This window comes from Panulirus ornatus, chromosome 1, assembly GCF_036320965.1.
Source record: "Panulirus ornatus isolate Po-2019 chromosome 1, ASM3632096v1, whole genome shotgun sequence".
Lineage (NCBI taxonomy): Eukaryota > Metazoa > Arthropoda > Malacostraca > Decapoda > Palinuridae > Panulirus > Panulirus ornatus.
The window spans coordinates 76,181,464-76,194,613 of record NC_092224.1 but is presented as its reverse complement, the minus strand read 5'-3'; the positions used below and the strand labels follow the sequence as shown (position 1 = coordinate 76,194,613).

General features: G+C 38.7%; 1 protein-coding gene across 4 annotated transcripts in view; it reads left to right on the top strand.

The window, feature by feature from the left end:
• The window catches only part of LOC139749857 (uncharacterized), a 635,660-nt gene extending 622,944 nt beyond the window's left edge, over positions 1-12,716 (top strand). For all 4 annotated transcript variants that reach the window (XM_071664217.1, XM_071664207.1, XM_071664202.1 and 1 more), the window contains 2 exons: positions 4,998-5,150; positions 10,833-12,716. In XM_071664217.1, the coding sequence (XP_071520318.1) occupies positions 4,998-5,150; positions 10,833-11,011 (332 nt within the window). In that variant the 3' untranslated portion in view covers positions 11,012-12,716. The remainder of the gene's footprint in view (positions 1-4,997; positions 5,151-10,832) is intronic.
• Positions 12,717-13,150: the final 434 nt, after the last annotated feature.

Genomic DNA, 13,150 nt, shown 5'->3' with positions numbered 1-13,150 from the left:
ATATTACAGAGGTATAAGTTTGTTGAGTATTCCTGGCAAATTATATGGGAGGGTATTGATTGAGAGGGTGAAGGCATGTACAGAGCATCAGAGTGGGGAAGAGCAGTGTGGTTCAGAAGTGGTAGAGGATGTGTGGAAGTAAAGAGAGTGGCTGAGAGAGCAGAAGAGGATGTGTTGAAATATTTTGGACATATATAGAGAATGAGTGAGGAAATGTTGACAAAAAGGATATATATGTCAGAGGTGGAGGGAACAAGGAGAAATGGAAGACCATATTGGAGGTGGAAGGATAGAGTGAAAAAGATTTTGAGCGATCAGGGCCTGAACTTACAGGAGGGTGAGAGGCGTGCAAGGAATAGAGTGAATTGGAACAATGTGGTATAGTGGGGTCGATGTGCTGTCTGTCAGTGGACTGAACTAGGGCATGTGAAACATCTAGGGTAAACCATGGAAAGGTCTTTGAGGCCTGGATGTGGATAAGTAGCTGTGGTTTCTGTGCATTGCACATAACAGCTAGAGGCTGAGTATGAACAAATGTGGCCTTTTTTGTCTATTTTCCTGGCGCTGCCTTGCTGAAACGGGGTAGCGATGCTGGCTCCTGTGAGACAGGATAGCACCAGGAATGGCTGAAGGCAAGCAAGTATATGTGTATATATGTTTATGTCTGTGTATATGTATGTATGTATGTATATGTTGATATATATATGTATATGTGCGTGTTTGGTTGTTTATGTGAATATGAGTGGTTGGGCCATTCTTCGTCTGTTTCCTAGCGCAACTTCACTGACATGAGAAATGGCAGTCAGGTATGATGAAAATAAGAATATGAGTAAATGGGCCATTCTTCGTCTGTTTTATGGCACTAACTTGCTGACTGGGAAATGGTGAACAAGTATAGTAAACAGATAAATAAGATACGTATTAAAAAGCCATAGTAACATCACACAGCCCTGTGTCACACCTTCATGTATCCCAAAACTTTTTCTCAGCTCTCCATTCACTCTTAAACATGCATTTGCTCCTCAGTAGGAGGCTTTCACATCATGCATCCCACGTAGCTTTCCACTCGACCGTCATACACTTTCTCCAGATCCATAAAAGCTACATACAGCTGCTTACCTTTTGCTAAATTCTTTTCCATGTTCATCTTTACCACAAAAATCTGATCCACACATCCCCTACCTTTCCTAAAACCCACTTGCTCTTCACTTATTGTACATTCAGTCACTTCCATCAATCTATTAATTAATATTCTTGCATACACTTTTCCTTGTATACTTATCAGACTTAATCCCCTATAATTAATACATACATCCTTAGCACCTTTTCCTTTGAATAAAGGAACCATAATAGCTTTCACCCAGTCCTCAGGCACAACCTTCTGTTTCCATGCTAAGTTACATATAAGATGCATCAGCTCTATCATACTTTTTCCTCCATACTGAAGTATTTTGGCCTTTCCTATCTTCAGCCTCATTATTGCCCTTCTTACCTCCCTTTCTGCTATAGGCCCTTGCACTTGTATCCTCTTCCTTCCATCCTCCATACCCACGCATGTAATAACTGCTGCCTCCCCTTCTCCCACATTCATCACTTCTTCAAAATTCTCCTTCCAACTTCCTTTCACTTCCTCCTTTTGATTCAGCAACTCCCCTTCCTTACTTATTACATCAGCATTTCCACTATTACATCCACCTATTTCCTGTTTCACCTCCTTCTACAGTTTCTTGATATCCCAAAACATCCCACTTAACTTCCTTCCAACACCTTCATCTACTCTTTCTTTGCTTTCACTTATCAGCTTCGTAATGTCCCGCTTACATGTTTTGTATTCTTCCCTCCTCCTTTGCTGAACTTCCACTGGTACATTCCTATCAAGCAATCTACCATATGTGTTTTTCTTCTCTTCCACAGCATTTCTAATGTCTTCTGTCCACCACGCATTGCCCTTTTTATTCTCTTTATCTCACTGCCTTGTATCCAACTACTGATTCTACAAATTTTGATAGTAATTCTCTAAACATTTTGAACACCTCATTTACACATGACTGCATCCCTACATTCACTGCACTTCCATCTAAGCTTTCAGTTACATTCCTTTCGTATGCCTCCCTGCATTTTCCCTGCTTCATCTTCTCACCTGCCGACACTTTCACCTCTCCATTCCTCCTTACACCATACCTCCATTTCTCCCTGATACTCATCCCCACAAGAACTGCGAAATGGTCAGAGGCTCCAAAGAACTCTAGCACAGCCTTTTGCATCTTTCATCCAGTGCTACATGGTCAATCAAAGCCTCTTTGCTCTTCTCTTCCATCATTCCTCATCCATATATATCTGTGGATCATCTTGTGCTGAAAAAAGGTGTGTATAAGGAATAAACCCCTCTCAGCACAAATATCTTTCACATATTGCCCCCAGGTGGAGCTTAGTCATGTAGTGTTTACAACTGTAGTTTCTATAAGTATGGAAATGCCAAATTGAAGCTGTAGTTTGCGTAAGCATACCCAGGTGGTTCCTGCATTGGTGTCAGAAGCAAAAGGGTTCTGTCATGTATAAATTTAGCTAGCCTTGTGAACACTTACAGCCACCAAGAAGTTCATACCAACCGTGAATATTCTTTCCCTCCTGCAGTACTCAGCATCATCTTTCCTTTGTACTAACAACCAAAGTGTAGGAGTCTCAAGAGTCAGATTTCAATTATGTAATTACAATGAAGGAATAGAATATTGGAAAAATTTTAGACAATACCCTTTAGCTAAAAATATAGTTCACAATAACTATTGGGTTCTAGTGCTGTACAAATTCCCCACAATCGATCTGTCAATCCTGCAATATCTCCATGGGATCCAACACCACCTCCCATAGTTACTCTATGGGACCCAGCAACATCTCTCCCTCAAGCTATAGGACTTAGCATCATCTCCTTGTGCTATAGTAGCTCCACTGGAGCCAGCATAATCTTTTCTCACTGAATAGTTCCATGGGATCCATCATAATCTCTCCCTTTTGCACTACCTCCATGCCTACAGTACTCCCATAGGACCTAGCTTCATCTCACCTTCCTACAGTAGCTCCACAGGACTCGGCATCATCTCTTCCATGTGCATTACCTCCATGGGACTAGGCATCATCTCTTCCTCCTGCAGTAGCTCCATCAGACCCAGAATCATCTCAACCTCTTGCAATACTTCATTGGGACCAAGCACTATATCTCCTGCAGTAGGTGCATGGAACCCAACATCAACTCTCTCCTGTAGTAGCTCCATGGAACTCAGCATCATCTCTTCCTGCTACAGTAGCTCCTCAGGACTTGACATCATCTCATACCCCAGAAGTAGCTCTATGAGGGGACCCAGCATCATCATCATCTCTCTCTCCCCTCCAGTAGCCTTACTGGACACAGAATTATCTCTCCCTGCAACAGTAGATCCACAGGACCCATCATCATATTTTCCCCCTGAAGTCGCTCCATGAGACCCTGCATTGTCTCTCTGTCTCCTGCAGTAGCTCTACAGAAGCCAATATCATCACCTCATCCTGCAGTACCTCCATGGGACCCTTCATCCTGAGGTACCTCCCTGGGACCCAGCATCATCTTACCCCTCTTGCAATATGTCCTTGGAACCCAGTGTTATCTCTCCCTATTGTAGTAGCTTTATGGGATCCACTATTGTCTCTACCTCTTGCTGTGGCATCGTGGGACCTAGCATCATATTTTCCTCCCATGGTATTTCCATAACCCAGCATCATCTTTCCCTCCATGGGACGTATCATTATCTCTCTCTCTCCTGCATTAGGTCCATGGATCCCAGAATCATCTTCCCTCCTGCAATATCTTCAAGGGACCCAGCATTATCTTTCCTTCCTCCCTGCAGTAGATCCATTTGACCTATCATCATCTCTGTACTATAGTTGCTCCACAGGACCCAGCATCACCTCTTCCTCCTACAGTTGCCACAGGGGACCCAGATTCATTTCTCCCTCTTGTAGTACTTTCATGGGATACAGCATCATCTCTTCCTCCTTCAGTAGTTCCATAAAATCCAGCATCATCTCTGTCTCCAGGAGTACCATCATAAGATAAAGCCTTCCCTTTCCCTCCTGCAGAGCTTTACCGAACTACTGCTTCACCTTGCTCATATCACCAGTAGCAGCTTCCCAGTGAACTGCATACCTTGTTCATACTGATGTAGTGTTGTTTTGCCATTGTTATTGTATGATCCTCTAGTTTTAATGTTCCTATGGAGATTACACACACACACACACACACACGCACACACGCCTAAACATTAATTTTCTGTCTGTTGGAAAGTCCTCATTTGAAAGCTCATGTTTAGCTAACTCCAGAGAACTGGAAATTAAGTGCTATAGTTGTAACTCCTCAGCAAACTTAGTTCTGCTATCCCCAGTATATGAGGAATGGCAAGAGAAGCTGCATGCAGCTTTCATCATGTAGGTAAGCATTTGTGTGGTCAGTGATGGGAGTTTTACACTCGTAAGGTCTCATCTCTTTTAACACTTTCTTGTCATACAACTTGAGTATTTATATTCTGCAGGCATTAACCATGTCCTCAGTCAGTCTGTTCCAGTCATCCACCTCTTATGCTAAAATGGCATTTTTTTACATTCTCATTTCCAAGTTTCTTACCTAATTTCATGTTATGTGATCTGGAAGAGCTAGAATTAGAGGCCTGTCTCATATCCACATTTAACTGTTGATATATTTTTAAAAACAGTTCCTTACTGATAGTTATGAACTGATGTTACATTGAAATAAGATACTGTTATTGTTGTCAAATATCAGGTTTACTCACAACTGTATTCAGCCTGTTATGATTGCAAGTATATAAGTAGGATTGCATCTTTATGCCACTATTTGACAGCCACTGTATATTTAGAGTTAGAAGAAAGATCTCTTTTTAGTAGAGAAGAGAGAGATATTATGCAAATGTGTAGAGTTAGGTATAGGGGTGCTAATGATTGCTTGGTTGCAGGTGGGAGCATGATGGTCGGAGGCACTGGTGGTTCAGTGATGTACGCAGCAGGTGGCAGAGTGGTTTATGCTGCCCCCCACACCTCGCTGCCAGATGGAGCCACACCAGTCCTCCTCAATCTTCCCCATGGACTACAAGTTGCCCATGACCAAAGTAACATTTCATCTGTCTTCAATTTCTCTTTCTGTCTTTCTCTGCCTATGTTCTCTTCCTTGGCCCAGGGTGCTATTTTTTCCTTCTTTAATGTTATAATGTTTTCTCTAATATTTCAAATTTTTTTAATGTATCCCCATCTCTAAGAGACACCCTTTTCTACCAATGCTTCATCCTGATAGGGCTGGGGATGTAGAACCTGAAGTTCCATGAGCTATTAGGGGATGACGATCTCTTCAGAAAGTAGATAATGAGAAAAATTATTCTAAGGAATTCCAGCTCAGTCGGTACTGAGCAGCAGTTCTGATTATATTCATTGTCTATAAGAGACATAGTAAACTAGATTAAATATTTAATGATAATACCGTAATAAAGGTACATGTAGTATGTTTAAGAGAGTGTTAATGAGGGAAGATATTGATTACAGTAAAGTCAGTAAGAAGCTGGGGGTCCTGTTTAGGTATTGAAATTTCTTTCCATCTGAACAGTTGCTCCATTTGTACAAAGGATTGATCTGTCATTGTATAGAGGACCAAATCTTGGGTGGTTCTGCATCCTTACTTCACAGAGTTGAATTGCATGCAGTCCAACTTGTAAACTATCCCAGGCTAACTTCCAAACTTGACCTGCTTGCCCTATGCCACAATGTTGGGTCACCTTCCTTCTTCTATAGGTATTACTCTGTTTTTTGTTCCCAAGAGCTGGTTGCTTGTGTGCCCCCACCACTATCTAGACCACGCAATATTCAGCAAGCTGCTGTATCACATGATTACTGTGTGGCAAGTCCAGGGTGGGCCATTTTGGTAAGTATTTCTTTCCCTACACCTTGAACCTTTGGAGCTTGCTGCCCACTTATATCTTTCCTAATTACTATGACCTGGCACATTGTAAGATTCCTTTTTCACTTCCTCCAACATTCTTAAATATTTTCTCTTACATATTTTTCCTTTTCATTAGCCTCTCTGTATTTCAGATTTAAGGCCCAGCCATAGTGTTGATTTTTATCCATGACTGGAGCCTCCATCATAAAAAAAGAAGGTTGGAAACATCTGGATGCATATGGGGGATGGGACATGAAGGCATACATTTTTTAAATATTTGCATGAAAACTTCCTGCACAAATAATTCACTGACATAATCAAGGTCAGAGGGGCAGACACATCATCAGTATTGAATTTTTATCCATGTACAACAGCTAGAAATTTGCATCTATGCCATCTTTCTCAGTAAAATTTTTCAGTGCTCGAGTTCAAGTACTTAATTTTAGAGAAGAACTAAGCCAGGAAACAAAAGAGGAGTTACAATTGAGAAAACTTTTAAGAGTGGGAAACCTTCCAAGAATATCAAATTGGAGATGGAGTTACACAGTCAGAGTATGGAGCATTGGTACAAAAGGTTTTATGAAGTGTTGGTAACCAATAAATGGGTGCCACTGATGGGAGTTGGAGACATGAATAAAGAAGAAACAAATTCATTGTGACTTGTAAATATGTCAGAAAAAGTTAGAAACATTCTGCAAAGGTGAATGTGGCACAACAATCAAAAAGTGTTAGAAAGGTACAAGAGAGCATGGAATTACTGAAAAAGGAAGGAAGTATAGGAAAATTATTTTTGAAAATGTATGATGAAAAAGGCAAAGGAAAAACTGTTCCAAGAATTTATCATGAGCAAATTATCTAAAGGACCATATCTTTAGATTGAAAGATTCAGAGGGAAGTCTTCTTTAAATAGACAGACATAGTAAGGAGCTTATAACAAATTTGGTTCATAATCAGACAAGTTACCCTCAGTGCCACCAAGATAGGATGAAGGAAATTACTGAAATATTTGACAAGATATGAATAATCTCAGGAAGAGTGTAGATTCATGTAAAGTATCATGCCTATATGGGATGCCAATCTGCTAACTCAAAAAGTGTACAAAAACAGTAGTCAAGCCACAAGAAATGTTTTAAGTATTGAGGAAAGTGGAAGAGATTAACACTCATGGATGTGAATATCTCAATATTTGTACTCCAAAAAATTCATGCTAGCAAACTTTGGAAGCAGAATACATTCTATGTTTTGAAAACTCATTAGAAATCCAATTTTGGGTCTATAACTGTGTTCTGTGACTTTAGTTTGAAGTATGCACCAACCCTTCCTGTGAATTATCTGCCAGATCACAGGTCTCACCGGTGGGGATTTCTCCATACTCCACCACACACCGGTATCGTTCATAGTTATTTATGCATCAGGTAGGATGCTTTTCAGAAACATTGTTGTAATGGCAGTGCTGGTGTAAGATTTAGTTTGGTGACTATTGTAGAGCAATCTCTATGAACAAAGCCAACTAAGAAAAAAATATGTATTACTAAAAAGTTTCACAGATCTGTGATTATTATCATAAACATTTATACAAAAAAGTACATATCTCAAAAGACTTGCTTAAGTGGTAATCTTGATTTAAGATTGGTATGACATACACAGTATTATAGAGAAATTATTTATGAAAAATTCATATAGAAAAGAAAAAGTAAGACAAAAAGACACCACCACAAATTAATAATTATCATAAACATGCATGCATGGCTGATGAATAACTGTGTGCACCTCATCCACCTCTTGGGTGTTAGTAGTGTTCACCTCTTTGTGCATGAAAGTTTTGTGCTGTGCCATGTTAAAAGGAATAGAAAGTGTACTGTATTACATGCTGGTATCACTCACTGTTACAATCTATAAACACCTAGAAAGGATAATTAAGAAGCAAAGAAGAAACACCAAAGTGAGAGGAATCATGAAAGAGGTCTTGATTTATAAGTTTCCTGGATTTCTGACGAAGTGAGGTTTAGATTAGTTTGAGGATACAGATGGATGGACTGTGTGTGTTTTGAATTACCTGACGACATATGACACAATTTCTTAAAGAAGGCTGGTAGTGAATTTTGAGGCATGCATAAGATAGGGATTCCTTTGATGGATTGAAAACTACCTAAACGAAAGGAAACAATGTCAGAAGAAAACACTCCCATATGTTACAGGAATTGCTAAGGGAAAGGTTAAGAAGAAGATAAGAGTCTTTGAGTATTTCCAAAGGAAATATACTAATAGTTGCAAAAAATGAGTGAAAGGACAGAGGAAAAAGGGGTGATTTGGCTCTCCTAATGATGACCAAAAATTTCAGGTGCCTTTGGTGGTTGGTGGTCCCCCTCAGGCAGCATGCCAGCATAATAGTTTTAGTAATGTGCAATTTCCCACAAGGGTGTGATGAACTGTATCAGGTAGTCATTAATGATAATAACTTTGAAATCAGGATGGCACAGGAAACAGGAAGGCAAACCATACTTGATGATGGAAAATTCAAATGATGGTGGAATATATTGGGATAAGCTGAGAGTAAATGTTAATAAGAGCAAGGTTATTAGGTACAGTAGGGTTGAAGGACAAGTCAATTGGGAGGTAAGTTTGAATGGAGAAAAACTGGAGGAAGTGAAGTGTTTTAGATATCTAGGAGTGGATTTGGCAGCGGATGGAACCATGGAAGTGGAAGTGAGTCATAGGGTGGGGGAGGGGGCGAAAGTTTTGAGTGCTTTGAAAAAAGTGTGGAAGGTGAGAAAATTATCTTGGAAAACAAAAATGGGTATGTTTGAAGGAAAATTGGTTCCAAAAATGTTATATGGTTGTGAGGCACAGGCTATAGATAGAGTTGTGTGGTGGAGGGTGGATGTGTTGGAAATGGTGTGAGGTGGTTTGATCGAGTAAGTAATGAAAGGGCAAGAGAGATGTGTGGTAATAAAAAGAGTATTGTTGAGATAGCAGAAGAGGGTGTATTGAAATGGTTTGGTCACATGAATGAGTGAAGAAAGATTGACAAAGAGGATATATGTGTCAGAGGTGAAGGGAACAAGAAGTGGGTGACCAAATTGAAGGTGGAAGGATGGAGTGAAAAAGATTTTGAGCGATCGGTTGAAATATATAGGTATGTATATGTGCATGTGTGGGCATATATGTATATACATGTGTATGTGGGTGGGTTGGGCCATTCTTTCATCTGTTTCCTTGCGCTACTTCGCAAACATGGGAGACAGTGACAAAGTATAATAAGTAAAAAATAATGAATAAATCTGAGTTTGCAAATGAGAACTGAGGTGAGTGAGTATAATAAGAAAATTTTCGGAAAGGGGTTGATACTTTGAGGGCCTGTGAATGTATTGGATGTTAACATGGTAGATGTTTGGGTCAGGGTGCTATGCAAAGTGAGATAGTTATGGCAAGTGGTTTGGTGAAAAGATAAGAGATGGCAAAAGCCTTATGTAAGATGAATTGCAGCAAGGCATTTGGAGTGGTTGGCATTTCAATTGAATTTCCTAAGAAAAGGGATGATTTTGTTGTTGATTGGATTTCATTGTATTTATGCATCATGTTGAGGTGCCATTGGATTGGCAAAATTCTTATATAGTGCAATTGTATAAAGGCAAGGGGGATAAAGGTGAATGTTTGAATAATAGAGGTACTATATAAGTTTATTAAGTGTTCCTGGTAGGTTGTATGGGAGTGTGGTGATTAAAAGGTTAGTGGCATGCACAGAGTAACATACTGGGGAGGAACATTGTGGTTTCAGGATTGATAAAGGATTTGTACATGGCATTTATGGATCAAGAGAAAGCATGTGATAGGTTTAGCAAAGAAGCTTTGTGAAAGGTGATACAAATATATGGTATGGGAGGAAAGTTGTTAGAGGCAAAGAGGAGTTTAACGAAAAGAGTAAAGCATATGTATATGTAAATACACGGGAGAGTAGTTCCAGATGGTTGTGGGTCTGTGGCAGTGATGAAAACTTCATGCAAAGACGACATTTCCAAGCAAGAAAAAGTTAATTGCTGCAGTTTGGAACTAGCTAGTTTCAGTTACCCTCTAGTACTCACTGCCATAATCCTTTTGGTATTTGGAATTACACCTCTCACATAAGCTTTTCTATACTTGAAATCAGACTTCATTAATATAATCCCTACATAAATGCTCATTAAGGTTTGCATTTAGATATCATCCATGCTTATGCTTTTTGCAGATATAATTAATGGTTTCTAATAAAACCAGCACAGATGTTACTGATCTTGGTTAAACTTTGAAACAGCTTCTTTTTTTCTTTAAGAACGTTCCATTTTTCTATCTGCATCTCTGATGCATGCTTCCAACTGGAACTGTCTCAAGGGAGTGGTCATTGCATTAGTCCATAACTAGTGAACTCCAGTGCCACTTCTTATCCTTTAGTGCCTCATCCTTAACAGGCTTCTGGCAAAGGGCAATTCTAGTGCAGTATTTGTAGAGGCTATAATCTAATGTTACACTGACTACTTTTACCTAATACTTCTGCCTAATGATATTACCTTTATATGTGTGCATATGCTTCAGCGGTTTAACTTCTTATCATCATCATTCCAATAGCACATTTCTGTCCAACAGTATATTTTTAGAAAGCTGTAAATTGTATGACAGTAATTTACATCAGATTAGTGTACCAATTGTGAATGAAAGAAAAGTTAAGGTTTACCAGACAGTAGAATTCATTAGAAATTCAGTATTATTTACGAATTGCTGACTGGACCTCCTTTCTTAAATTCTCCAAAACTTTTGTGAGCATACTTTCCATTATTTCCAGTTCAGATACATGTATTGCATACAGATTTACTTTGTTATCTTCCAGACAGCAGTGCTACAGGTCCACTTGTCACCCTTCCTATGGCCTTGACTTCAGCTGCCTTGCAACAGTCAGCAGCAGCAGCAACAACCAGCATCAACACCAGCAGCAGTAACAACAGCAGCAGTAGTCAGGCCGCACCAACAGACCTCTCTATGCACATCAAAAGAGAGAAGAGGCCATAAAGACTTGCTCTAGAAAGGATTATGCTTGAGCTTGATTGTGCCTTATCGTTTAATACAGTATAGGTTTTAAAGAAAATCCCAGCTAACTGCTGTCGGTGGCTTTTGATATTCCCTCTTGCTTTAAATTTAGGAATTACAGTTAATGATAGATCATATGTAGTTATCGAAAATGGGACATGACTAAAAAAGTTTTTCATAATGTTTAATGAAAAAGGTACACTTATGTATCATAGAAAGTTCTTTGTACAATATTTCTAGTACATGATCTTTCATAGATGGAATTCTAGAACAGAGAAAAACAATTCATGAGTTGTGCTATTTTCAGTTTCTGTAATTCATATGTAAGCTCAGTCATAACGGAGCCTTTTCACTTTTACAACCACAGAATCTTGCTTTGGCATCAAACTACTGTAAACAAGGGCACATTTTTAAGTTCAGTACAGTGTCATGAAAACAGTTCCAGTTTTGTACCCAATGTTGTTATACTGTTATAGAAACATTATAGATATGATATAATTCAGTTTCTTATATGTACATGGATTATAAGAATACTTGAACTCAGAAGAGTATAATGGAATAATATATGTTTAGGTATTTATTAGATTCAGTTCTACAGATTTCTGGAGAAATCTGACTGAACAGCAATTTTATTCATTGATGTATGAAATTTAACTCTGCTTTCAGTTATGCCTCTCTGTTGCAGTCCTTTGGCAGAGATGTGTTTTTGGCCATGTACATTGAGTTTTAATTGTAATTCATGAGCCATCTCTACTTTCAGTACTTAGTATATTATTTTTGACATGTGCAATATGTAAGGTATCCTACAGTTCCATCAATCTGGAGTTTAGTTTGCTAGGGGAAGCATTCAGTTTTTAGGGCATACATACATAGCCAGCAATGCAACATGTCAGGCTCTGTCTGGTTGTCAATCCATATGCAGTTTATTTTTAACTTTATGAACTAATGCCTTCCTCATCCTATCACTGGAATAATGAGGCATTATTAAATGAAATTGTGTTTGTGGGACCAGAGACTTAATCTTTGTATCCTCTACCTTGTATAATTTGATAAGTGGTGACAGGTTGACGTATGATTGTTCAGCTTTGAATAATCTGGAGTCCAAAAATTTCTTGTACAGTAATCTATGTAGGTAATTATGCAGTTCATTATAATCCATCTGGCTACATGTCCTGCATTTTTCAAGATTTGCAGGTATTTAGTTAGATCTGTAGGCAGATCCTGTACCATGTAGGAAGCAGGTTATTTGATCTTACTGAAGTGCATCAATGAATTGCATAGTATACCATGGCTTGTTTTGATACTGCTCATTTTTTAGATACATTTTTTGCGACAAGATTTAAGAAGTACAGTCCAAGCCACATATATTCACCCTTTGTATTCCTTATGAATGGTAACACTAACCAGTGAATGCTTTTCCAAACACTGTGGCAAACTAAACCCATGTAATTTATGTATATGTACTTTCAATCTAAATATTCTCTTGGTCAGGAATACAAGTGCTTTGCTTTTAAATTCAGATCATATTCAAAAACAACAGCAAAAGCAACAAAAGAATGTACATAAAATATCTTTGAAGGGATTAATTGAAAGGTCTTATGATCACAAATTATATTACACCCTCGGACAGTTTTCACCTGTCATTGGATATGTGAGGCTAACTGGGAATAATCAAATTAACTAGAAACAGTGTTTGATTTAAACATCTCAGAAACTGTTTAGATGTGTTGCCCCAGAAGCATGTAATATGATGGTAAGAACCATTACTTTATAGATGACAGAGCAAGATTGACAGTTAATGTATGAGAGAACTGAAGAGGGTATGCTGATTTGGTTTGGTCATATGAAGTGGATGAATGAGGAGAGGACGATTAAGAGTTTATGTATGAGAGAAGTTGAGGGAACATGGAAAATGGAAGGATGGAGAGATCAAGGCCTGAGCATGCACGAGGGTATGAGGTATGCAAGGGATAGAGTAAATTAGAGCAATGTCATAAGGCAACATGCTATCATTGGACTGAACCAAGGAATATGAAGTGGACATGGCAAACCAAACCCACACAAAGGTCTGGAGCCTGATTTGGGATATATATATATATATATATATATATATATATATAT